The sequence below is a fragment of the Leuresthes tenuis genome, unplaced genomic scaffold (genome assembly GCF_036924035.1).
Source record: "Leuresthes tenuis unplaced genomic scaffold, fLeuTen1.0.hap1 SCAF_2, whole genome shotgun sequence".
NCBI classification, from domain to species: domain Eukaryota; kingdom Metazoa; phylum Chordata; class Actinopteri; order Atheriniformes; family Atherinopsidae; genus Leuresthes; species Leuresthes tenuis.
This window is the reverse complement of record NW_027325356.1, coordinates 35,385,829-35,413,764: the sequence shown is the minus strand read 5'-3', so window position 1 is coordinate 35,413,764 and position 27,936 is coordinate 35,385,829. Positions and strand designations below refer to the sequence as shown.

Here is a 27,936-nt window from a genome sequence, read left to right as displayed (position 1 = left end):
TTTTTATTACCAAAAAATACAATGGCAAAGTGATGTAATACTGCCTTTGATGTTTGGAAAATAAATAAACACAAAGCGAATTACAGTATGAGATAATTACATGTTGAATCTACGTTACAAAATCTGATAAGAGCATAAAAATACACGAATCAAAGCAGACATGTTATATGTCCTCCGCCTCCTTTGGTTTAAACTCATTCAGCTCACTTTGCTGTGTTGAGTTGTGTTTTACACCCAGACTTCCCTTAAATAGATTAGCAGTAGACAAGAACAGAGTAAAAATTAAATCCAAAACATGAGTTGGGTTTTTTTTTTAAAGTTTTTTTTATAAAAAACAAAACAAGATCATTACAAATATATATATTTTGATGAAAAGTCAGTTTTGCAATTCTTAAGTATGTACACATAAAAAAGTGAACTCAATTTACTGACGCATTAAAGGGCTGTTTCACATACTTAGTGTGTTGTATTTGTTCCCCTAAAACTGCTTAAAAAAAAAAAGAAAAAAAGGGAGATTTGCTGAAATGAACCTCCTGAGATGGTAACCTTGATCATACCCATCACTTCAGTTTCAAGAGCAACAGAAAAGGTTCATTCAACAAGTTTTGGCAATAAAGTAAAAACTCGAGTTTAAAAAAAAAGAAGAAAAGATTATTTTCTAATGTTAATATGGCACACATGAAAGGTCTTATGGTTGTGTAGATTAAAGCAGGATATAGAGCTGTAAAGAAACGAGGGCATCGGATACCATCGGCAACACAATAAACATGCTTTCATATATGTGCCTTTTCTGTCACACCGACACAAAATGTGAAATTCCTCTTGACCTACATGCATTTCCAACCAGGAGACTAAGCCAACATGAATCTCAGGCTTAAAACATTCTTATGTAGTTTGATCAAAAGTTGCTTTTTGCTGTTGGTTTGCTGTTGGGTTTGGGACTTGATCAGATCATTCACAGCAACTTCTGAGAAGACAGAGGGTCCAAAAAATTAAATTTCGGACAGAAAATCCAAACAAATCAAACAAAAATATTGATGACGATCCCCTGATGCAAAGGAATCCCATACAGCTGTTCAGAGAAACTGATTCTGGCTATAAACTGTGATGGATGGTCGTAATGGACAGTTAATTTTCTACTTTGCTTCCACTTCCAAACAAATTTGATCAGTGAGAGGGAGGGTTTGACAGCATGGAATCAAATTGTTGCTCTCCATGCACAACCGGGATGAAAGAGTTGCTCAAACTCAAAACCATCTAACAAATAACGTGGTAAGACATCGAAGATTTGAGGCTGCCGATGGGAAAAATGTCAGGATGTATGCTTGTGGCACAGCCCCATGCCAACGTTATCAGCTCACACAAATGAGTCAGCAGAGGAAAAACAAATCAACAAGACATCAATTCAACTTCAGTTTAAAATATGAGCTTTGTTCAAATTCATCTGAGAGAATAACATATCATTTGTCTTTGTTGTAACTTCTCTTTTTCTTAAAGGTAAAAGTGCTATTTGGAAATGACCGCAGTGAGTTGAATGTTAGCTTATGTGAATGGCAACAGAAAAAGCTCCAAAACCAGATCCCAGCCGACCAAAATGATATTTCCAATTATCTTCAGAGTTGAATAATTACAAGCCTTTTTTTGCCAAAATAAAATCCTTTAGACATGGGAGACGGTGAATTCTAACAACATAATAGTGGTGTAAACATGTTAATTCATGTTAAACATGTGGTAAATGGAATGTGCTCGTATAATGTTGACCACTCGCAGTGCTTTCACACCACACTATCCTGCCTAAAGAGCCCTGACCAGCCATGGCGCAATAACCGCTCTGAAAGTGTCCTGCAGTGTCTTGTAACACGATAACAAAGGATACTTTAGGCCCAGTGGGTTGTGGAGAGGGTCTTCGTGTATTGGGCTTGCTTCTTATGGATGCTGGCACATCCCATCAGATTGGTATCTGGAGAGTTTAGAGACCAGGGGAAAACCTCAGGCTCTTTGACGTGCTTTTTAGCCTTCCTAAGCTGTTTTTGCAAGGCTCAGCGCTGTTCCTCTGCAGAAAGCTGCCCGTTAGGGGAGTGATGTTGCCATACTGGACGGCTGTGGGGGATGATTGGTCTGCAGAAATGTTTAGGTAGGTACATTTCATGCGAGTCCCAGGATGCAGCTTTTCCCAGCACAACACTGATCTTTACCTGTCAGTGGTGGTGATCAGTATATGTACCCACACATGTATCGGAAATCTAGCCATGCAGACTTTAACATTAAAAGGTAGATAGATCTTAATTTCCTCAGTCTCATCTGATCGGATGTAAGATAGAGGGGACTTCATGATACTTTAAATGGGTTGAGACTTTGTCACAAACTGCTTGGGTGAATAGAATCCCTTTTTTTTAAGACTATGTTTAATTCTTTTTACTATGAATTTCTGATCAAATTTTGATTGGTTTGGGACAACCCTCAGCAAAGTGTTTGCACAATTAAGTTCTGCCATGTTTACAGCTCCAACTGGCCACTTAGCTGAACTACCGCCTATACTGCAACATACAAGCACAGGAGGGCAGTCTGATGCTGTAACACTGTAGGCTTTGTGAGAAAAGGTTCTCGACATTCTGCTGATTCTACATTTTTTGGGGAGATCATCATACTTTTAAGTACAGCTGAATTCACGGCACAATATTGTCTTTGAGTTATTTGAACACACAACCACACTTGTGATCTTGTGTCTGCAAGAGCAATCCCCATGAAGGACCGTGCTCACAGGCCTTTTCCTTAATGGGCTGACGTGCCTTCATTTTACATGTCACGTGATAAAGTACAGTGCTGGTATAGGAGCGTGAGGTTGATCCACCACTGATACCCATATGAGCTGCAAGGAGGGTGGCGACAGACGCAAAACAAACTATTTGTGAAGGGCAACCCCTGGAACTGCAGAACTCATCACTGATTAAGCAACACCGGCTTCATGCATGTAAGCACACACCAATGCAGGGCTGAGACTTTCTGTTTAGAAAGTCTTTATTAACACAAATGAGGAATTGCAACGGGTTAACAAATCTTTCTTTTTGGCGCCCATAAGGTGCGACGGACATATGACAAGGGCTTATGTCTCATTGAAAGGGAAACAATAAATGTTGTGTTCCATCTGCCACAGAAGTGGGAACCTCAGAGATGGGAATGATGCTGAACCAGAGTTGAACACACAAGCGTTCCACTTCCAACAGTATTTGCTCACTGACGATGTCTATATGTTGTCTGATGCAGGTTGGACAGTAATTGTGACAGATTTAATGAGACACAAACAGACAAACAGTTTCACCACTTTTTATGAGCGTGTGGGATAGCCTTGTTGGAGTTAGAGTTCAGGGCTGGTGAAGTCCCGCTGACTTTTTAAAATGATTTTTTATAAAGATGGAGCATAGCAGTGGCAGCGGGGGTTTATACTGGGCTTTCTACCCACTGATTGGGCAGTGAGTGTCAGGACTAACACCAGCACACGCAACGTTTATTTTTTTCTCCACACTCCCAGAAATGATTCAATTGTTTTGCCATGTGCTGCCATTCATTTTGTTGTCTTCTCACTGCGAGGCAACCTAGCCCAACCAAGACAAAGCCTTTGTTGATCAAAGCTTCCATTTGTCATAATTTCCCTGTGCCGAGGTTTTCATATCAGGTCTGCTGTAATCATATTAGCTTCCTGCTTCCACTCAATCACGTCAAAGAGAGGACTACATCGAGAAGACCTCAAAAACGCTGCCATGTCCTCTATTTTCAGTTATGCTTGACAGAAGAAAATCTTTACCTTTAAGAACTTAGAGATTACAATAAAAACATCACTATTTATTTAGGACATAAACGGCACAGGATAAAAAAATAAAGAAAGTGGGAAACCTTCAACTCTTAAAATGAGCCTAGCACCACGATCACAACTGAAATTTGAAATAGCTTGGCACCTTTCAATTTACAAAGCAGCACCACTAAAACCAACTTCCCTTTATGTCATTCCTTTTGTCAACATGCTGTAACCAATACATCCATCACTTGAGTGTTACAGTCATCAAAGGACATCTCCTCCTTTGTTGTGGCCAACTTTCACTCCTCCTTCAACAACTATACCTTTCTTATCTTATCTACTTCATAAACCATTCAACAAATAAAATGATAACTTATTTACTCAAACAAGTTAAAAAAAAAAAAAAAAAAAGAACTGAGGATGCTCCGCTCTAAACCAGCAAAGTGGAAACTTACTCACATGAAAATGAACTGATATCCAAGCTGTGATACATGCCTTTAGGTGGCGATGGGTTTGTACAAGTGCCTTCTTTAACTGGTTTAGAGCATCAACCGTGTTGGATTAAATACATTAATTATTACAGTAGCAATAAAAGAGCTGCCTTATGGTAAAAGATTATACTAAATTAACTGGTAAATAGATAACTTCTTTCAGTCTCCGAAGAGGGATTGTGTCCATTTGTGAGGTATGAACTGTTTGAAGAACAAACTAACTTGAGTCAAAGCTTCTGAAAGTGAAAATATTTCAAATTAATATTAACGGCTTACATTGGTTAAAAATGTTTGTGATAATTCCCTTCTCTAAGAAAATCATCTAATCTGTCCTGAAACAGTCTCAGTTTCAGTCACACACATTCTGAGAAAAGACACTTGGTTACAACTCCATACCTTTGAGGTAAAGAAACGTTATGAAATGTTTGCGTGTGAGAAGGAGGGAGGGGCGCATCTCACTCTGCTGTTTGGAGGCTTGCTTGGGCTCCTGGTTGCTGCTGCTCCTTGCTGAGGATGATGCTGATGATGTCCCCCTCATGCTCCTTCATGTGCTCCATCAGTCGCTCTTTACTGGTGGACTCAAAGCCACAGATGCAGCAGCAGAACAGCAGCACACAGTATTCCATGCTGGGACCTGGGACAGGGAACTGGCCTGTTCGTGGATGGTTCTGGAACTGTGGCTGTGCGGGCTCCTTCCCCTGGGGGGTCAGTGGTTCACTGGGGGACTGTGAAGGCTCTGTTGGAGGTGTGGAGGGCAGTGCTGCGCTGTCAATAGACAGAGCGGCTTTTGTTGTTGTTGTTGTAGTCATTGACGGAAGTTCCACTGGACCCTTGACTTTGTCTTTTGAGCATTGGGCCACCGCCGAACACTCAGTGACTGACTCCAGAACTGCAGACAGCTTCTGAGGAGCTCTGATGAGAACACAGGAAACAATCACAAATCAGGGTTTAGAGGAAGGTTACACGACTGGATTGTAAATCTCACTTTTACGAAATTCCTGATTACTCACATCATGTACAATAAAAAGTTAAAAACCCCGTGGATCTGCCTGGGTTTCGGCATCGATTACTCCTAAAAAAGCGGTCTGGTCTTTGTCCAAGTCACAAACCCAATCAGAACAAAGTGAAAACAGGACTCTCCACACATTTCCCTGCTGAACGCGTGTTTTATAAAAAATAAAAACGTGTTTTGAAGTTTGATAATGAGTTACAGAGTGTAAAATACTGGACTAACGCAGACTAACCCCTCACGGAGCACCCTCTTTAAAAAATGTGTGTGTGTTCACTCAGGTAGTGTGATCGAGTCAATGGTGACGGAGCTGGAAGAAATTAAATACTACCGTGGAGTCTGGTATGGGACAGAATGTTAACCAAAGACGTTTCTGAGTGTTGGCTTTTCTGGAGTTTTGAACAGTGGTAAAAGGGCTTTATTCCTGTTTAAGTAAAAAGCATAATGCAGCTCTAGCTCTACTTAAGATGCCTGACCTAGTTAGTTTTCTAGGACCCACGGCACCTTTCACTTATTTGCAAATCCAAAAAGAAAACTCAAATGGCTGATAAAACTGTATTGGAGCTCACGTGCTTACCGGCTGCTCTGGGAGATGGCCTCGTTAATGGCTTTGTTTACTTGCTCATAGTTGTAGTTCTGGTCTCCGGCGTGCTTCCACATGTGGGATTTCAGTGACGGGGGATGACTGCACACATAACCACAAAGAGAGCACCTGGCAGAAAGGAGAAAGGAAAAACATATTAGGAGTGTAAGAGAGAGGATGAGGGGAAAGGGAGAAAGCCGATCATGTCAAAGTTGATTTAATATGTGTACTGAGGTTCTACTAATCCTTCTCCTACTTTCCATCAAGAGGAATCACCCTGACTCAACGCTGCACATGGAACACAGAGCTTCAGAGACCGAGACAAAGACCGGAGAGAGCATTTACATCAAACTGCTGAAGTCATTTATCAGAATTTTAATAATTACGCGTTATGGAGTTGTGCACTTTCAAAATGTGTTCAGCTGCAAATATGAATAAAAAGTGTAAAGCACAGCCCTCACCAGCTGATAGCAATACCCAGCAAGCTTTTTGTACAACACATAGACAAGAAATAGACTGGTGTGTTCACCAACAACCCTGGAAGTAGTTCCTCTTGCCTATTTGATAGTTAGATTTTGAAAAAAAGCTTACTTGTCCATGATGAGATCTATGAGAATGAATGGTACTCTTGTGTCTTAACTCATTTTAGCCAGTCACTGATCTCATTGTATTTTTTGTTAAATAACTTTTTTTTTAACCCTCTCTTGTAATTCTTTTTTGCGTGATCGATGATGCAGTCAGAAGATAGATGCAGACAGAAGATAGATGCAGACAGAAGCAGTTTGTAGCAGCATGTCTGTGCAGTCTAGAAAGTGGTGCAATGAAGTACTTAATTTTGCTCTGATAATCACCTTTTCTCACCTGTGTGCAAGCCATCTCTTGCAGATTTACTTTTGTGAACAGCATTGGCACAGAAGTAAAAGGTACTGAAAAAACTTGGCGAGTACATCCATGCAAGTAAACTGAAATTATACCAAGACGTGTATGCTGATATTTTGATACCGACGTGGATGGGTATGCAGTGATAGACCCGCTAAAGTTGTTTTTTTAAACAGCGTGATTAAAGCCAATATGGAAATAAAAGCAAACATTTATTGTCATTGTCATGCCATAAAACTATTCGGTGTCAGCATACAGCTGCAGGTGACATGAGTAGACATACGGTTAAGCTTACCTCAGAGAATGTCAATGCCAGATATGACAAACATTCCCTGGAGGTGCTAAAGGAATATTGAGTTAACAGCCCACAGACGGACAACCTGCCAGCAGGAGCCTCTGGACACAGCTGTGGCTACACCGCAGCGGGATCATGAAAGGCTCATTGCATTGATCCAAAACTCGCACTTAGAATTTTTCCAGTTAATAGTTCATGTCAAAAATGTTTCTTTGTAATGCTTTTTGCTTGTGATCTCTAATCAGGACTAATGAGGCCAACTATATTTGTAGATCGTTTATGCTCAAAATGTGTTATTTCTCTGTCAGCGTTTGACTCGGGAGAAGATCTTATTTGATCTTCTCCCGAGTCAAACGCTGACGTCATGCTGCTCTTCATCCAAATGAAAGCGTTTATTTACGCTTTCATTTGGATGAAGAGCAGCATGACGTGTAACAAAACGTAATGTCTCATTGGAAAGATGATAGAAACCATTAGTTTCGCTACACAGCCGGGCTCTGAAATATTTGGACGGTCTAAATTTTTGGTTATATTTGCCACATTGGAAGAAAAATTTCAGTAATTAAAAATTATTTAATGAACACAGACTCTCATTTCTACTTTGAGGATATTAACATGGAAATTCATTTAAGGACTTCTTTTCCCACTTTTTAGGACCTCAGATGTAACTGGACAAATTAATGTGTTCATGAATAAAATGTTAATCCTTAATACTTTGCCAAGGATTTTTAGCAGGCAGCGACTGCCTGCAGCGTGGAACCTGTGAACATCACTGAAGAATGTTTCCTCCATTTTGGTGACTTGCCAGGTGTTGGCTGAAGCTGCTTTGAGTTCTTAGTTTGTGGTTCTTTATTTTGTTTTGCCTTCAGCAAGTAAAATGCAGTTTGATCAGGCTGAGATCAGGTAACTAACAAGTCAATCGCAAAAAAATACTGTGTTGCTTTGCCTTATAAAAACTTCCGGTATGCTTTCACGGTACATTTTGAGTCTGAGCAGAAACTATATCCCTACAGTTCTGAATTGATCTGACTGCTTCTGGGGTTTTTCTTCACTACTCGAGGATGCTGCAATCATCCGCGACTGTTTCCTACTGTGGGAGATTTCTTTTCCCCACAGACTGTATTGAACAGTTGATTTGGCCCCTTCTAATGCTTGTGCCATCTCTCCAATCTGATTAGTCTTGTTTTAGCCACCTAAGCATGGCCTGTTTTATTTGAATTGAGGGCTCTGATTGCTTGGGTGGGTTCACAGCAACCGCTTCCAAATGCAAATGGAACACTTGGAATCAACTCCAGTCCTTTTAATTGCTTCGTTGATGAAGAAATAATGAAGGAATAGCTCACACCTGTTCATGAAAGAGCTGCAAATCAACAGTCCAATTACAGCTGAGCTTCTGAAAAAGAGGTTTTTACATGTTAAAGAGCTGCAATTCCACCAATTGGATGTGAAGGCCCTCAAGTAAAATCTCAAATAAAACATTCTATGTTAATGTAATTTGAATGTTTTGGTAAACAGCTAAAATGCCAATTATCAGCTCTTGTGCTTTGCAGGGCACACAGGCTTATGCATGCATCACAGGCGGTAACGTTATGTTATTATTGTGAGCAAGCAGCTTAATTTGTATGTCTGTAGTCAGAGGTGCGCTGACACTGAGCTATATTATATCACTAAATTCTCCATTTGTGCTCATTTTGCTTCGCTTGTATTGGGAATATTACACAACAAAGCCTTTTGGAATGAATTTGTCAGAATACAAATGGAAATGGGACAAATCTGAAACCTGCTAATGTCTACCTTACACAATGTAATTTGAGATACAGAACTACCTTCAATGAATGTATAATTGTCCTGTTTGTTATCCGCATGGAGTCAGGCAGTTACAGCTGAATTAGAGACAGACCAGTTGTAAGGAGGCCATATAAAAATAAAAGTGATAAGATGATATAACAAGAAGAGCGTGAAAACGACAATGATGAAGAAGAAAAGCAGCAGGAGAATTTTTCTGATCATAAAAAAATTCCACTGCCCTTAACATCTCTTGAACCATGCTGTAAATGATGAATCTTTCACTAAATTTAGAAAAGAGCAGTTCTAAGATTGTATAAGCTGCTTTACACCATGTGTTTGTTTCATCACTGTAGCTAAATGTTGTTTATCTGAGCATCTGTGTAGCCATTCATTCATGCCCGCTTCCAGATATATTAAGAAACAGTGTTTGAAAAATATAGTTAAAACATGTATATGATTTAATATGCTCATGAGTTTTCCGCTTTGTTTATTTTACAGTTATCAGTGTGGAACTGCTGCCTGAGCGGTTTGCTGTAATGTCTACTTTGACTTCAGGTACAGAGTCTGAGAGAAACAGGCTGAGATGGAGGAGGGCACAAATTCTACAATTCTGTTAGTCTGTAAAAAGTCCAAACCGTGTAGATTTACTGGCCAAACGATCTCTAATCCAATCCCAAGCGGTCACTCGAGATGCTCTTAATACCAGGTGCCTCAGTTTTGAAACAATCTGTCCCTCTCAAATCCTCCTGCATATGAAACTGCTATATTATTTAGTAGCTGGAGCGCACATTTAAGAAATAAAGAAAAGCATCGCCTGCGTTTTTTTATGTACAGACTCATGCACATAGAAACCTTGCAGATACTGAAGACAACTTCTGCCATTCACCAACCACTAACCTTGCAATCAGAAGCCCATTTCTAAAGTATGAAAGTTGATAGCACTGTGAGAGCTCACAGTGTGTCCTCAAAGGCTCAGGCCAGATCCAGCTTTTGATTTCCACCTCAGATGGTCACTGTGATCGCTTATCTCTGGAGTGGATGAGCGTTTGCCCTCTCTCACCTGTACTGTTCCAGCAGCTGCACAGCCTGATGCTCCTGAGGGTGCCTCCTCATGTGGCTCTTCAAACTGTTCATGTTGGTGGTGGCAAAATCACAGCTGCAGCAGCTGGCAGAAGAAAAAACAAAGAGTGAGAACAAGACAGAGCAGCCAGTTTAACGAGCTGCATTCTGAGGTCAATGCGCTGCTTCTTTACACTTGTAGCCTGAAGGGAGATAAGGGATTTACAGCAAAACAGAGAGGAAATTGCCACTTTAAGAAAAATAATAAATCACTGTTTTCTACTATTGGGCACTGTGGATGCTCTGGTTGGAAGATGAGACTGGCTTTTGTTGTTGCTTGGAGGCAAATACTGTGCTGTCCAAGGTCTACACACAGAGCTTTACACTTGACTCGTGGCCATTTGTACATAATCAAAACAAAGTAAGAAACAAAAGTACTTTCCAGTCTTAAAGCCCACTGTTTTAACAGAGTGCAATTATTTACAGTCTGTTAAATTAGACAAAAGAAGATATCTGCTGAAAAGATAAAACAAATTGGCTGGCTTTTATAGCTTCAATTATTAGCCTTCTGTTCCTGTACCCTATGGATGTTTTGGAAAAACACCTATTTGGTTGCGTAGTGACTTCTACTGTTATATCTCACACAGGCTTCGCCCTCTACTGGACTCTATGGGTATAACCCTCCTCCAATCGCGTACACGCGATGGCCCACTGAAAATTAACATGTACGTAGCCGGCCATTTGGGCGTGCCTACCTTTCCCGCGCTTGAGCAGGTTATATAGACAGGTGCATCGCCATCTGCCCTCATTCCTTCTACTTTCAGCGTCGGCAAGTGCCCACTGACACAACATCTCCTAGGATGGAGTCGCCGCTACAAGAACAACGAATCTGCCCGGCCTGTCCCAGCGGTATCATCGCTTCGACAGACCTGCACCTACTCTGCTTCGAGTGTCTCGGGAAGGAGCACGCCATCGCCGGGCTCAAGCGGCGCCCGGCTTGCCCGTGCTGCAGAGACATCCCCCATGTCCGTCGTCAACAGCGAGCTGACTTCTTCTCCGGCCAGTCCCTCTTCACCCTGTCCTCTGACGCTAGTGACGAAGAGAAGCAGGAGTATGAGGGTGATGCCATGGAGGAGGAGGACAACGTTCCGACGCACACCACCACCATGCCGACTGAAGTGTCGCCGGCCGGGCCCGCTTCAGCCTTTGTTGCCGGCCCGAGAAGACACGGACGAGGATGAGGACTTGTCCGTGTCCGACACTTCCACTGTGTTCGGCGCCGCCTCAATCAAGCTGGACTTCCCAAAAGTCATGATGAGAGCAGCGAAGTGTGTCGGGCTCAATTTGCCCCCAGCGCTGCCCCCGAAGCCAGTGAGCCTCCTCAGACAAGGCCCGTGTTTGTCTCTCCTGCGCTTCCTGACATCCTGGCAATGTGTCAAGGCATCATGGCAGGAGCCGCATAAGACCAAGGCGGCAGTCGTCGGTCTGGCTTCCTTCTTGCGCGTGCAGGGCGAAACGGAGACCGTGTTTTCTGGTGTGCCCCCGCTCGAAGAGGCTCTTGCTGCGCTCATTATTCCACATTCAGCTGGTTGGTCAGGGAATAGAAAACCGCTACCACCGCTGTCACAGGATAAAGACACGTTGGAATATTTTGACAAAATATTCCGACTGGGTGCACAGCTAGCTACAGCAGCAAACAATTTGGGTGTGCTGGGTGTTGCGGCTGCAACTTCACTCCAGCAGGACACACCCCCTTCCCCTGACACGGTGGAATATCTCGGCCGTGCCATCGGTCAGATTAACCACCTTATTCAGGGGGTCGCCACCACCGCTGGGTGCGTGATGTCCTTATCCACCGTTGGCTCACGCCATGTCTGGCTGGGCCTCACCGCCCTCCCCAGAAGGGAACGAGAGGATCTTCTGGCTGCACCAGTCTCAACAGATGGCCTCTTTGGCTTCCTCGCTACGGTGACGCAGCGACTAAAGAGGCTGGAGGAGGAAAAAGCGCAGCTGAGCCGTCATTTGCTGCTTGCTGCTAAGCAGAGGGCAGAGGCTAAACTGCCCCACCGTAATGCAACCACGAGGAGGAGAGAGCGCCGCCAGCGGAAAAGCTTCCCCACGGCGACCTCCTTGGCAGAACCGCAACAGGCCCCGCCGGGCGCATCACAGCAACGCCCCCCGCGGGACCCCAGCGCAGCTCGCCCTGCAGTACCCAGCACCAGCAGACAGGCGCCCAGGCAGAGGCTGTCCCGCTCCTGGGGCGCTAAACCACCGACCAAATGACTGACAGGAGGGTCGCCGCAGACAAGCTGCAACGTCACCCTCCCTCATTGTTCATATGGTGTTGCGTGTAAATGCTCTGCTTGTGTTACTGAGGATTATTGTTCTGTGGAGGTTAAAAATGTTTTTATTAAAACATGTTACTCCTCAAAAAGAGCTTTATCCTACCCAGCCTCCTCCATGCCCCCGGCTAGCGTAGCCAGGGCTACAGAAGCCACTGGGCTGCCAGTGAACTGTGCTCCACTGTCACACCCCCGCAGCGGGCCTCCCGGCCCCACGGTTGCACAAGCACAATCTTACAACACACCCTCTGCCTCTCTCGTTGTGAGAGACTTGGCAGAGCGGAGCACTGTTGTCTCTTCCAAACGACAAAAGTCTGCCGTTGTCCCCTCACATGAGCGTTACAACCGGCGGCAATGCATGAGAAATCATCGCTCCCCGCAGGTTGTAGCGACCACACAGTTAGCCTCACGCGCTACTGGCCGACAACGTGTTGCTCCCGCAGTCGGGCCGGCCCAGCGTGCTCACGGGCAGTTAAGCAGCAAAAGCACCGGTGCAGCCAAGGTTTTTAGCTGCTCCACTATCCAGGAGAGGACAACTGGCTGTTCGCCAGCGGTACCGGCAGCCCCTCGCAAACGCTGAGCGGATCACGCTGCCTTAATTATCCATGACGCTTCTCAGTGTCAAAGGGATAGCGTCACTCCTTCTGACGAGTACCATTATACTGGCTGGAATAATCCCACTTGTTCCCCTGCTATTGTTTCCACGAACGAAGTTAATAGCAGGGGGAACTCCGCTGTTTCAGAAGCTGTGAAATGTCGGCAGACGGCGGTGCGTTCAGGTAACATCATGCCGGCTAGGACAACAGAGAGGCGTTCCTGGACGACCCCGGCAGCTCGGACGGCGGGCTTGGTGCGTTCACGAACGACTCAGCCCTTTCACAGAGGGCCCCCCATGGGCCAAACTACCTTTTATGGCGGGTTTGGCGGTGGAGAGGGCCGAAATAGCGTACCAGTTTTCTGGAAGCCGCTCCACAGTTGCCTGCCCAACCTCTCACGTTGTTTTACAGAGCATGGCAGAGCAGCTGTGCACTGACAGACTGGTTGGACAGGACCCTCAGACTGGGATACTCACTCCAGTTCTGCAGGCTCCCCCCAGCGTTCAGGAGAGGAGTCTAGCCTCACAACAGGAGGTGGATTTTCTCAGGAGAGAAATTCAAGACCTTCTGTCGAAACAGGCTTTGTCGATCGTTCCCCCCCACAACAGGGAACAAGGGTTCTACTCCCCTTACTTTTTGGTTCCCAAAAAGACGGGGGACTACCGACCCATCCTGGACCTCCGTGCCCTGAACACTCAGAGGCTGCTGGAACTTGTCCGACCGGGCGACTGGTTTACAACCATCGACCCGAAGGATGCTTATTTTCATGTCGAGGTGGCCCCGAAACACAGGATGAGCCTGCGTTTCGCCTTCCAGGGAGTAGCCTATGAGTACAACAGGCTCCCATTTGGCTATTCCCTGGCCCCCCGTACGTTCAGCAAGTGTGTGGACGCAGCACTTCAACCACTGTGCAGCCACGGGATGAGGGTCTTCTTTTATTTGGACGACCTCATTGTGATGGCCAGGTCCAAACAATGGGCCATTTTTCATATAGCTCAGTTGATAATTCACCTGACCAAGTTGGGATTTGCCATCAACTGGAAGAAGAGCAACACCCAACCAAGCCAGCAGGCCGAGTACTTGGGGATTGTGCTCAACTCTATCAGCCTGAGGGCCGGTCTGTCGGAGTCCAGACGGATGGCCCTACAGCAAGAGATTCTCAAGCTGCAACGGGGTCAATGTGTCACAACCTTGACAGTTATGCAGGCACTGGGGCACATGGCAGCGGCTCACCCGGTGGTTCCACTGGGACTGCTGCACATGCGTCGCCTGCAGAGATGGTTCAGCAGCCTACGCTTAGACCTCAGGAGGCAGAAGTTTTGGCTGTTGACTGTCCCCCCAAGGGTGCTGGGCAACCTGCATTACTGGGGGTCCCCACGAAATTTGTTGACTGGAACACCACTGGGACGAGTAACCTCTTACACGTCGGTGTTCACGGATGCCTCCCTGATGGGGTGGGGAGGCACCTGCCTGGGGAGAGCAGTAGGTGGTGTGTGGCCTCAGGGGGAGGACCGTCACATCAACCTCCTCGAATTACAGGCAGTGTTTCTAGTTCTCCAAAATTTCTGTCACCTGCTAAAGGGCAGACATGTTTTGGTGAGGACCGACAACCGCACTACGGTCGCTTACATCAACAGACAGGGCGGTGTACATTCCACGGCCCTGCTGATGATGGCGGAGAACCTGTTGCTATGGGCTTCAGAGCACCTACAATCTCTGAGAGCCCTCCACATTCCGGGACTCACGAACAGGGGAGCCGACCTCATGTCAAGGGGCGGCCCCCTGGAGGACGAGTGGAGGCTGCAACCAGAAGTAGTGCAGCAGATCTGGAGTCATTTCGGGAAAGCAACGGTGGATCTGTTTGCCAGCAGGTCAAACACCCACTGCCCGTGCTGGTTCTCCCTGAAGCCGCAGGACCATCCACCCTTGGGGGTGGACGCGTTTGCACACGCACCATGGCCAAGAGGGCTGCTTTACGCCTTTCCCCCCCTCCGCCTCATCCCCCAGTTACGGGAGAGAGTGAGAATGGAGCGGTTGAGGGTCATCCTGGTGGCTCCCGACCAACGGTCGGCTGCATGGTACGCAGAGTTGGCCCAAATGGTCCCCAATTCCGGGGGGCGCTGTCACAGGAAGCAGGCGCAATACAGGCGCCGCCTATCCTGGGCCAGCCGCTTGTGGCCTGGCTATCTGAGCAGGTGGTGCAAACCATCCAGGCAGCTAGGGCTGGATCCACCATTGTCTGTTACAGGGCCAAATGGTTGGGTTTCCAGCATTGGTGTGAGGAGAGGGGAGTGGACCCACTGACATGTCAAGTGGGGGACACTCTTTCCTTTTGGCAACTTTTGGTTGATAGAGGGCTGTCCCACGCAACCATTAAGGTTTACGCTGCAGCTATCTGATCATGCCATGAAGGGTTGGGCGGAAGTCCAGTTTTTGCCCACCCTCTGGTAAAACGGTTCCTGCAGGGTGTCAGAAGACAGCGGCCAGTGACTCGCACTTCTGTGCCACAGTGGGAATTACCGTTGGTGCTCGAGGCCCTCACGAGGGACCCCTATGAGCCTTTGGAATGCTCCTCCTTAAAAGCGTTGTCATTCAAGACAGCAATGCTGCTTGCTGTGACGTCAGCCAAGAGAGTGAGCGAATTGTGCGCCCTGACAGTCAAGTTGTTTACTTATTCGCGGGGACCACAGTGGGGCCATCCTTAAACCGAACCCCTCCTTTTTTCCTAAGAACATACGGAGTTCATTTCGGTCTAGGGTTATCCAATTGGAGGCTTTTCACCCCCCCCCCCCTCATAGGGATCCGAGGGAGGCGAAACTGTATCTCCTATGCCCTGTGCGTGCGTTGACATACTATGTTGACCGCACGGCCACCGTCAGGACCACCAGCCAGTTGTTGGTGTGTTATGGTGACGGGATGGCTGGCAGAGCCCTGTCCAAGAAGAGATTGGCGAGGTCGCTGTGTGAGTGTATCTTCTCAGCCTACAGTCAAGTGGGCCGAGAGCCCCCCGCTGTGGTCCGAGCGCACTCCACACAAGGGGTGGCGGCGTCTACGGCCCTGTTCAGTGGTGCGTGTGTTGAGGACATATGTACAGCTGCATCGTGGTCTACACCCTGCCCATTCATAAGGTTCTATCTCTTGGATATGTCGGGTTCCTTCTCAAGGACTGTGCTCACCATGGGGACACAGGACCTGTGAGAGGAGGGTTGTGTCAGGTGTTTACACTTGACCCCCATGGGACGTCATGCACTTGCATTGGGCCGAGCTCTGCTAAGACTCGGTCAATGAGGTGCGCAGGAGGTCTAATGATAGAGACCCCGTGAGGTTAGACCACAATCTCACCCAGTCTAGCCAGATGTGGCTAACTGGGATGGGATTGGATCCGTGATCACTCCGCAGGGCGGCTAAGATCAATAAAGTGGTGACTGGGTCGTGGTATCTAACCAGTAGCTGGCTTGGTCAGTGGGCGGAGCCTCTCCCGCGGCAGGGAGTACATAAATCGGGCCTACTGTACCCATAGAGTCCAGTAGAGGGCGAAGCCTGTGTGAGATATAACGAAGGTTACGATATTGTAACCCTAGTTATATTAGCACAGGCTGAGCCCTCTACAAAGGGGCCCTGCCGCTCTTTCGCCTTACGCTGAAGTTTGGTGGAATGAGGGCAGATGGCGATGCACCTGCTTATATAACCCGCTCAAGCGCGGGAAAGGTAGGCACGCCCAAATGGCCAGCTACGTACATGTTAATTTTCAGTGGGCCATCGCGTGTACGCGATTGGAGGAGGGTTATACCCATAGAGTCCAGTAGAGGGCGAAGCCTGTGCTAATATAACTAGGGTTACAATATCGTAACCTTCGTTACTGTGTGCTACCACAGCAGCAGTGTGCAGGCTGGAAGAACTGGAAGATGCTAATATTCCAGCACCATTATCAAATGGACAAACAAAGTTTATTACAGCAAATAAATTCATTATTTGTTGACTTCACGTGCGATTGCTTAAATTAAAGTGGCCCGGCCTGAAGGGAGCTTTTTCCATGTAACTTTGGATATTATTGATTGGGCAATGCGGCAGCAGCGCAGTTTGGTACAGCTGCATGTTCCGAACGTATTATTCATACCAATGTACAGTTCAGCAGAGTTTACCATTCCCTTTTTTTTCTTTCTTTTTTTTTTTTTTTTAAATTGTGTGAATCCAAGGTCAACAACGTTTTTTTCTTTCCCCCACAAGCATCATTATTTCTTGCCTGGTAGCAACTGCAAGGCAAGCAACACAACACCACTCCAGGAAGAAACTGCTCCTTATCAAGAAGCAGTGTACATAATCCCACTTTGTAGTTGCACAGCACAAAGACTCAACTAAACTTTAGAAATGCCGGAAGGCAGAACGGTTTCTTAGATCCATGATTCCCAAACTGGGACCTGAGACAAAGATCCTGAAGGGGTGCATGGAGCTTTGACTGCATTTAAGGTTGTGAAATTGTAAAACTTGAATTTGAACATTATAAAATAACACAATGGATTATCAGAGGTTTGCGTGTCGAAGAAGTGTCTTAAATACAAAATTTACATGCACAGTGAAGAGGAGCCCTGGTTATAGATCAACCAGGCCAATTAATTCAAATACTTTCTGGCACACAAACACAGGAGTGAAATAGAGTCACTGAACCAAGAAAGTCCAACATGCTCCCTTTGAATTGGTTAATAATGCTTGGTTCTTAGTTGTCCTATCACATCACAGACTAAAACAATTGTCAAACAAAAATTTAGCTGGAAACAAACATATTGAGCAGTGAATTCAACAGCCCCACAGCTCTGTGCATATTCTACATACTATAATCTTTATTGATTTATCTTAATGAGATACGCTTTCTATGTGGCGATTCTCTGTTGTTCCCAGCTTCTTCTTCTGTGTGCACTGCAGCCTTATTTTGTTACTTCTGTGTCAAAGTCATCAGCAGGAACAGTGGAGCAGGCACAAACCAGCAAGCCCAATTTGAGTCCGACTGAACATATACATACAAGGGTGACTCAACTCTCAACACTGTCTGCCATTTAACACTGAACTATGAATCATTAGACAATTTTTAAAGAGGCACCTCAGTCAATCTGGACCTTCCATTTGATCCATCTGCATGTCCGGAAAACAATGTCCGACGTGCACACAAAAGTCGGCCTGTCCATCTGTTTCAGTGTTTATGCAAATATGAAAAAAGTTAATCCCAATTAACAAGCAGGAAGGTTAAGCTGTTGATGATTAGCCAGGTGAGAAGAAAACTACAGATTTTAGCACTGCAGCAATTTCTACCTACAACCGTTCAAAAATGTTTGAATATAAAACAATAATCATTATTACCTGTCCAGGTGGGTGTTATCACCTTTTGAAAGGGTGTTTCACACACAAGGCAAAGCACAGCGAGCTCATAAAAAACTGTATTTTTGCATGTGATGGAGTGGTGGAGGGGAAAGAATATTAATAGACTTTCAGTCCCTGTAACACAACGATAATATGATAACAGGCACTCTACCAATTAAATGTTTTAAAACAGATTAAGAAGTAGTTAAATATGAACAGTTTGTAGTTTGCCTGCATTGTTGTCATACAATCAAGATTTCAGGTGATAACAGGGACCATTATCATCAGGCCAGAATTACCATAATATACTGTCTGTTGGGGGCCTCATCTTCAACTAACTCTCCTTATTTAATTAGTGCCGCCATCAAAATCACTGCACAGTTCTCTTGGGGGGGGGGGGTTGTTATGTCAACAACGCTGCCATCAATGGACCACCCACAGGAACCGAACACAGTTCATATTTTTGGTACAACACTTTGATACAATAATGATAATCTGATGAGTACTTTGGTACCATTTTTGTGTGACTAACACTTAAGTGCTGACTTTCAGCTTTCATTCACTTGAAGGCGTTTGCATCCATTTCCAAAGATTCCATTACAAACTGGATGCAGAACAGCGTGTGACTCGGGCCCTGTCGTCACCCTTCAGCAGTGTACTGATGCAGTCTGTGCTGGAGCAGAGGGGCAAGTCATACGTAACATATGTTAAGCATAAGAAAGACCAGGCCGTACCTAACCCAACACACCACCCAGCTCCTGGTGCAGCCGAAGGTCATCTCCCACCTCGAACACTGCAACGCCCTCCTAACAGGTCTCCAGCCTGTGCTGTGAAACCTCTGCAGATGGTTCAGAACGCGGCGGCGCGTCTGGTCTGCAATCAGCCTAAAAGAGCACACATCACTCCTCTGTTCATTGAGCTCCACTGGCCACCCCCGCATCAAATTTAAGTCACTGATGTTAGCCTACAAAGTGCTCAATGGAACGGCTCCCATCTACTTGAATGCTCTTGCAAAGGCTTATGTCACAAGTCAGTCACTCCGGTTTTCAAAGGATTGTCGTCTAGCAGCATCTACACCACGCTTATGACAATCCAAACTGTTTTCATGTGTCGTTCCACGATGGTGGAATGACCTATCGAGCGCTACCAGAACTGGGGTGTTCCTGTCCATCTTTAAGAAGCTCTTAAAGACCCAGCTCTTCAGAGAGCTTCTCCCACCCCAGCACTTCCCGACCCCCTCTACTGCACTCTCTTTCTGTACTTCCCTCTATGCCTGCTCTCTATTTCTACACTGTCACCTCAGACAGAGTCTGACTGGTGGTTTCCTTCTATGTAGCTTATTGTTAACTTTGATGTCAGCTTCATTGTTACATCCTTATTTGTAAGTTGCTTTGGATAAAAGCGGCTGCCAAATGCATAAACATTCAATCAAAAACATGATCTTTGCATGCTGACATGCAATGTCAGCAATTACAGATTAGTTTAATTTTCTCAAGTAATCACTTTAAAATACCAGAAAACTGTGAAAATGACTGTTATCTCACTTTGGTGTACGATAAAGGAATAGTTGGATCATCTAAGAAGCTAGACACAGATCTCTGACGAAAACAGAAAATGACAAACTATTTCCTGACGATAAGATCGTCAGTAATATCATCCGTCTTCAAAGAACAAGGGCACAACCACGACCCGGCACAAAATATCAAGAGCAAATTTCATTCAAGAACTCATCCAGAGATTTTCTGAACTGCACACGTTTGGATATTCATATCTGCATGAGCCCCATTTATGTTGCTGCTTTAAGGCCACTGGCTTACAGCAGCAGCTTGTAAGTACATTTGATTTCAGAGCACAAGAAGTCAGTGTACTGTTAAGAAACCTGACACAAATACCCATATGTGCTTTTAGTTCACACAATTTCAAGGGCTAATGGAGAGAGAGAGAGAGAGAGAGAGAGAGAGAGAGAGAGAGAGAGAGAGAGAGAGAGAGAGAGAGGTGCGTCAGACAAAGTAAGAGGACTGTCAAAATAGGCCTTCACAGTGCAGATCTGAGGCTCGCCAGGCCTTTACTGCCATCTAATGGACCTTTCTAAAATCACAACCACAGGTCATGTCTGTCTTAATTGATCTCGGGAAGTAAATAAGATTTTAGTACCTTTTGATTTTAGTAACAAAAACAAAACAATAAAACTGTAGATAATGAATAAAACTACACCGAACATATCACAGAAATGACAGTAAACTCATTCTTTTCCCTAAATCTGGTCACAGCCATCTTCCCTCACACTCAATTTATACTTTAAATATGTAGGGAAAACAACAGATATCTGGGATGTACAACATGATGTTCATAAAAACTTGTTAATATTGATAAATGTGTGGAAAATAATAATACGATAAAGTGTCAATCCTTTTCATTACAGGTAGAGCATGTAATCTACCCCCAAAAGCACAAAAATTCTACTTTCCTACTGTTCTTTCATCATGTTACCTGTATTTCATGCAACTATTTTGACTGTGTTCAATTGAACGCATAATGGCTATAAACACAATTAAAACCAAAAACATTCAAAGTTATGGCAATGAAGCAAAAACTACAGCAGGTGTTGTCCAGAGGAAGTGCAGCACTGACTTCATCTGTAAACACTTTATTAATCCATCACAATAACTGAAAAGTGCTGTAGTGCAATTACGTTGCACAGGACCTAAATGAAGGATATTTCTATAATAAAGTAATCTAAGTTGTCTTTGGAATGTCTTGTGTGGCATTTGGGACGTTGCAATTACTATTAATCATGATTGTGAACATCATTTTGACAGAAAAGAAGTTAAGGTAAAGAGGTCAAATGAGTCCCTAAAACCCAATTACTCAATAACAAATGACGCATGGGCACTTTAATGTATATTGCAGTATGTACATGTACTTTTTAAATGGGAAGCACTTTTTCCCTGGTAGTTTAACAAACTTCTCCCTGTGACAGCTGGCGTTTAATAGATTTCAGTAATTACAGAGATGCACCACTGTGGCTGCTGGACCGAGTCTTTCACTGACGAAAACCACACAGCTCCAACATTTCAACACTGCTAACTAATAATCAGTTTGGAAAGAATCCTCTAATGTAAAATTATTATAGTAGAGTACATGAAAACAGATCTCGAGTAGAGAAAATGGCTGAATATTCTGACAGACTGTGTTTCAAAGTGGTCAAACAAACAAAAAAAAGGAAATCCAAAATAAAAATGCTTCTATGTTGTGTTGATACGAGCTTTGAAAAGAAATCCCCCAATTTTTTCCCAAAGCAAAATAATGATTTGCCATCTTAGGTCACATCTGGTTTAGATTAATTCAATCCACCTTGAACTTTAAACAGAAAAACAGAAAGCCAGATTAATACAAATTATTCTTAGATATTGATCAATGGCTGATCAGTTGTCTAAATATAAATCAAGAAGTCTTGGATCTTTGAATTCTACGGAATGTATTTAGCATGACATCCAAGTAAATCTGAAGATTTTATAAACCGACCAGATGCTTAATTCTTCTATCCAACATCTACCTCCTCTTCACTCTCTGCCAATCATCCTCTTCTGAATGGTCTCAGTCCTACTCTGACTTGCAAGTATTCTTTGCTTGGATGTTTTATGGTTAGATGGTCAGTAAGGTCGGACGAGACAAGAGACAGAGCCGAGGCAGTATTTATGGAGTACTGTGTGATAAAAAGTAACCTGACAAACTCTGAAACAGAGACTCTCAGCATGTATTTCATGCTCTGCCTTCACTTAGGTGAGAATGGTGCACATCCACAGCTCCTTGTCAGCAACTTACCGATATGGCTTGTCGGAGTTATGAATCCGCCTGTGGTTCCTCACCCCAACATATGTAGAACTGGTGTAGTTGCATACGTCACATTTATGCATCTTCTGTATGCAACAATCTGAAAGAAAGGACAAATGGAGCAGCATTTTACAGCCTCCTGAGAGATCCTCTAAAGAGTATAAAGATGAAAATCAACAGAACACTCAATTTTCTATATTTTACCTTCATCTGCTCCCCGATCCGATTCTTCCACAGTGGAGATGGTTTCAGTGAGTGCCGTCACGTCGCTGCTGAAGCTGTGGTGCTCTCTTTCATGGCTTCTTAACTGACTCTAGTATGAAAACACCCATGCACACCAGAATATTTTGTATCAAAGGAATTATAATATATGCATTCAAAAGAGCTTTAGGTGATGGCTGCACTGTGCAGCTGAATCTTACTCCCTAATGCCACCTCTGGGACGGACATCATAGAAGCAGGGCAGCATCCATTCGTAACGGTTAGAAACTCTCTTGGCCTAGCTCCCAAATCCGTAAGATAAAATGATGAATCTAATCATCTCTGAGGCAGACAGGCTGTATTCCCATGGTATTAGTCATATCAGTAGTATTATCCTTTGTCAGTCTATCATCAAACTGAGTTAAACTTGCACTCCAGTACTGAACCATTCATCTCTTATTTAACAGTCACTGCACAGGTAATTTATCCATTTAGATTTGAAGGGCTCGCTGGAAGGGCCAATCTACTTTCTAATTCATAGTGGTATTTTTTTCAAACCCAATAAAGAAACCAGACAATACAACTTATACCAGTGTAACCTGATGCTGCCCGTTTCCCCGGTCATGTCTTGCCTCGACCACTTACTTTCCTTCTGTATTTGACAACAACAAGCAGAGCTGCACCCGCTAACCTTGGGCGATTTGCTTTTGTCGATTAATCAAATTCGTGGTTTAAGGTCGATTTTTTTAAAAGTAAGATCGATTCTCACTTTAACTTCCACCAAATATAAGAGGCACATTTCATCTGCAAAAATATAAACCCGTTTAATTTAAGAGTTCTCAAAGGTAAAGGCAGTGTTTTCCCAAGAGGAGGGACACTTACTTCAATTTTCAAGTCAATGTGAAGGTGCACTGTGTAGATTTACATTTTGATTTGTTATATTTTTCCAGGCTTATATTTTGTTGCACTTTAAAGGGGCGAAAGGGACATTCTGTGAAATTTATCATATCCAGAAAGCAGAAGTTTGTTTCGTTTTTTTATTTGATTGTTTTAATAAAAGAAACAATTTATTTGAATTATTAATCATTGTTGTTTGTTACCTAAAGGAGGAGAGAAAAAAAAATTTAATTTTAAATTTGGAGGGAAAAATATTGAATCCGAGAATTTATTTTGAGGCTATACTGCACAGCCCTAAATTCTGTGAAAACGTTTCACTGGGAAACACATGAACATTGTCACTATCCTCTGTTACTAGAACAGACAGAATTACTGTTCTCAGTGTTGTAACATACAACGAATAATCTTATTACTGCATCATCTATGAGAAAAGGATGCAGCGAGGGTGGGTTGAGTCTCCTCACCTTGTAATGGAAGGCATCTGGACACTGCTTGCACTGGTACATCCTCGCCTTGCAGTGGTGGATCATGTGGTTTTCCAGGTCCTGACTGTCTGAGGCTTTGTGCTCACAGATTGGACATTGATAGGGCTGCCTCTGTTTGTGCACTCGCAAGTGCTGTTTAATGTAACCCTTATTGCCACTGCTGTAGCGACACATGCGGCATCGGTAAGGTCTCTCACTGCCAGGGATGTAATCCACCAACCCCCCATCAGGTGAGCCGACCAGCCCATCCATTCCTGGAATGCTACACATGTAGCTCTCTGCTCCATTTCCTGTCACCACTCCAGCCACGGATCCGTTTTGGAACTGTGCATTATCTTGAAGCTCTTTCAAGATGTCTTCATCTGAGGCATTCTGGTCCGAGCGCTCTCTGAGTCTTTCAATGACAGTGAGCAGTGAAAGGCTGATGCCGGCTTTAGTGGCAGGGCTGTCCTCGTCTCCCTCCTCCGTGCTCAGAGACTCCAAAGTCTCCTCTCTGCCCTCGTTGCGAAGCTCCAAGTCTAACAGAGGTGCTGATGCGCCGGTGTCAGAAGCCTTCTGTCCAGTTTTAGTCATCTCAAAAAGCTTCTGGTCCATGTGTGGGTTCTGCATCTGTGCTGAAACGGTCCTCAGACTTACCTTAGCGCTGGAGGTAGGAAGCTCTGGCATCCTCATGGGCATCGTCACAAGGGCCTCTGCAGCCAGCGAGTGCAAGCGGAGAGACTCAGAATGTGTCCTCTTGCGACCAGCTGGGGGGATGTTTTCATCCCTTGGAGACTCATTACTTTCAGTGACAGAGGACTTCATATCGCCTCCAAATGGCTGACTGTCAGTTTCATCCGGACCGCAGCTAACGACCACCCCATCCTTCACACCTCCCACATGGTCCCGTTCTTCCTCCTTTGCATCCAGTAAACTCTTGTCGCTGTCGACGTCTGGGCTGAGAAGAAGTGGCTTGGTCACTATAACGGAGTCCTCAGCTGAAGGAAGGCGTTCTACAATCACATTGATATGGCCAGCACTGTTGGGACTGCTGTTGATAATTTTCTGGGCCGATGACAGGAGGCTGTCTACGACAGAGGTGTTATTGTGGTGGTCATCCATGTCCATCTCAGAGTCTGCCTCGGTTGTCACCTGCACCTCCACCATGGGCTCCTCCGAGCTCACGTCTTTGATGGGGTACACATTTTCGTCCTCGTCCGCTGCCGATTCTGGACTCTCACCGAGTTTAGCATCTGGGGGATTCAGAGCATCCTGTTTGTTCTCAACAGCCACAGGCATGCAGAGCTGGAGTTTGAAGGCTGTGGGGAGCTTTTGCAAGCTTTTGTCTTGAAGGACTGGGGAAAAAACAACTAAATCTTCTCTGGGTACCACACTGTTAACAGCAGCTTGGATCTCTCTCCTTGTGGAGCCACCTTCCTCATCCTCAAAGATGGGATAAGAACAGTCAACAAGCCCGGCATGCTTCCAGGCATGGGTTTTGAGCATTCGCTGCTGGCTGCAGACATAACTGCAGATTAAGCAGCGATACAAACCATACTCCTCAAAGCTGTACCATTTCTTCTTTTGTGGTAGCTCCATGGAACCATCCACTGAACTTCTAAGCATCTCAGGTCCTTGTCTGCAGTGATCACCTTCTCCGTCCTGCTTCCTTAAAATCTCTCCCTGCCCCTCTGTGCATGGATCCAAATGGGGAGAGTTTCCCTTCATGTTGCCTCCTTCATCGAAGTGCAGTCTGACATGTGCCTCCAGCTGCGCCTGGTCTCTGGATGTAAAATGACACTCGGAGCACATAAGGATGAGGTCACTATGCTGCTCATTGTGTTGCTTCAGGTGTTCTTTCAGCTGGGACAACGTCTGGGAGAGATAGGGGCACAGGCTGCACTGATAGCACGTCACTGTCCGCTTGTTGTCACTGCTGTTGGAACTGCTAAGTTCCTCTGTTACAGTGGAGGCGATGCTGTTGTTGTTACGATCACCTGAGACAGGTAAAGAGAGAGTGCCATCAGCCTTGCTGCCATCTGTTCTCACCCCTTCAGTACAGTTCTTCATTTTCTTAGGAGAGCCACCACTGCTGAAGCCCTGCTCACCTCCTTTTCCCCCAACAGAAGAAGCCAAGTAGAGCCCTCTTTTCTGTCGCTGCGGCCGCTTTTCAACTATCTTGCTGAGCTTCTCAATGACTTGGATGAGAGAATCATCAGCTTGTTTCTGTTGAATAATCGTGGGGGTTCCCCGATCTATAACTTGCTGGGTCGGGATTTGAGGGCGAGATCCCAGCACTGATGCAGTAGAGGAGGAAGAGGAAGCAGCGGAGGACAGAACAACTACACTGCTGTTCTCATCCATGACCTGGCAGACAGTAGGAGACAAACAGGTATGTGAGTAATCTGTTTTCTGCACCAGAGTTACACAAATGTCATCCCTTACTAATACAAGTCTTAACATTGTTAATAATTATTCTACATTAGAATATTATAATGAAATATAACTATCAAAATAACGGGTATTTCACAGTTTTCACTGAGTCCCAGTTAAAAATCTCTTAACAGAAGACTAACTCCTCTCACTTAATACATGACAGAAAACAACGTTTATCAGACCGCTACAATGTGGTGCCGACATGGATTCAAATTCTTAAAAGATGAGAAAATTAACGTTTTTGAAAATGTCTCATGTTCTAAAGTATTCAATAAACTTAGCAGTTACACTGTAATAATACTACTACTGATAATAATACATTTTGCACTCAATTCCACTGTCCTTCTTAAAAGTTTAAATATTCTACTAAAGAAAAAAAAGTAGACAAATAAACATTCCTGACACTACACCACAGTATGTAGCACGGGTCCAATGAATGGTGTGGCTTCTCAGAAGGAAGTGGGAGAGCTTAATCCATTCATGATAAGGCCTGCAACTACACCGGGTTGTAAACAGACGCACATGGTGCATTTGGCTACAAGCTAAGCTTAAAGGAAATGATTGCAACTTATGTGGTCAAATCCCTTTCATCTTCACAAGTCCAGGGCTTTCCTCTTCCTCATTTCCAAACCGCAGCTTTCCTTCCTTGTTCTCCTACTTCTGCTTCTGTGCGACTACATCTAAATGAAGGATGTATATTTGAGGAAGGATACGACATAGAGGGATTGGCATTTATCCTTCTGGATAAAGAATTCGATTAAGTAAAAAATATACACTAAAGTGTTCAAACAACCTGATGAAAATATTCTCAACGTTTAAGGCTCAAACTACTGCAACTGAAATAAACAGCTAAAGATCTAACTCACTTAAGTGTCAGTCATTTGGTACTTTTCTTATCAACTTGAATCTGACTGTGCTCAGTTCAGTCTTCCTGCAAACAGCATAGTGTACTTTAGACCGTCTCAGAAGAGCATCTGTTATGTCAGGATCTAAAAATATTTCGTCCACTTTCACTCCCTTGTAAGATAAAGTTCCAAACAGCCTCCAAACTCTCACAGTGTTCCAACAACCGCAATGGCAGACGTAGTGGCTGATAAAAGATGACAAAAGCTGACAAGCTAAATATTTTCAGATAAAATAAAAATGAGGCTTTCATTTAAAAAAAAAAAAGAAAAGCAAAATTAAAACATAAAGCTACAGAAACAGGACACACACTGTTAGCTTCACAGCTTGCTGAATGCTATTCAAACACACACACGAGTCTCAGATAGTGCTAGGAGTTACACACATGAATGTACAAGGACATTTTTACTATCGTAACGGTTAATAAGTGACGGAAGATCACGCGGCTGTAAGTAAATGAAAATATACTCACTGACACGGCAAGGCTCGGCGCTCTTTGTCCTCAATACATAAAACTACTTTGTTTTATTCGTTAGCTATGAAAAATAGTGGCCTCACTCTCACCCACATTGCAAAATGGCGAGGATGGAATATCAGTCACGTGACTCAGACTTTTGGTCAGGTGACCAACGCTGACAAACAGGCTGCTTTCAAGAGCTGCTCGTAAAAAAAATTAGGCCGCATTTGAAAACGACTTGTCAATGCGTTCACTTCGATGAAAATGGAAAAAAAATACAATCATATTGTTGTTGCAATGAAAAAGTGCACGAGGTTTTCATACTTTGCCAAGTCTAAAAATTTGAACAATTCTTTCTACACCAACCCCATACTTCGCGCTTTGTTTAACTCTTTTAAAGTTTTGATACATTTTGGTGTATTTTAATTTAAATAATTTGAGATCAACTTGTAGGTTAAAGATAAACCTATCATGTCAGTAAAAGCTGCTTATTGGTTATGAGTTATGAATAGATGAAAACTGCAGTTATATTGAGGTGAAATACACGCTGACTCACT

General features: G+C 44.3%; 1 protein-coding gene across 1 annotated transcript; it reads right to left on the bottom strand.

Annotated features, from left to right (window-relative positions):
* On the bottom strand, positions 1–27,507 carry znf507 (zinc finger protein 507). The gene is made up of 7 exons (XM_072380983.1): positions 27,395–27,507; positions 23,584–25,950; positions 22,226–22,334; positions 22,013–22,121; positions 9,899–10,003; positions 5,871–6,005; positions 1–5,196 (listed from the first exon to the last, which is right to left on the bottom strand). The coding sequence occupies exons 2-7, from the start codon at positions 25,945–25,947 to the stop codon at positions 4,740–4,742; spliced, it is 3,279 nt and encodes a 1,092-aa protein (XP_072237084.1). The 5' UTR covers positions 25,948–25,950; positions 27,395–27,507; the 3' UTR covers positions 1–4,739.
* Between the last annotated feature and the right edge of the window lie 429 nt (positions 27,508–27,936).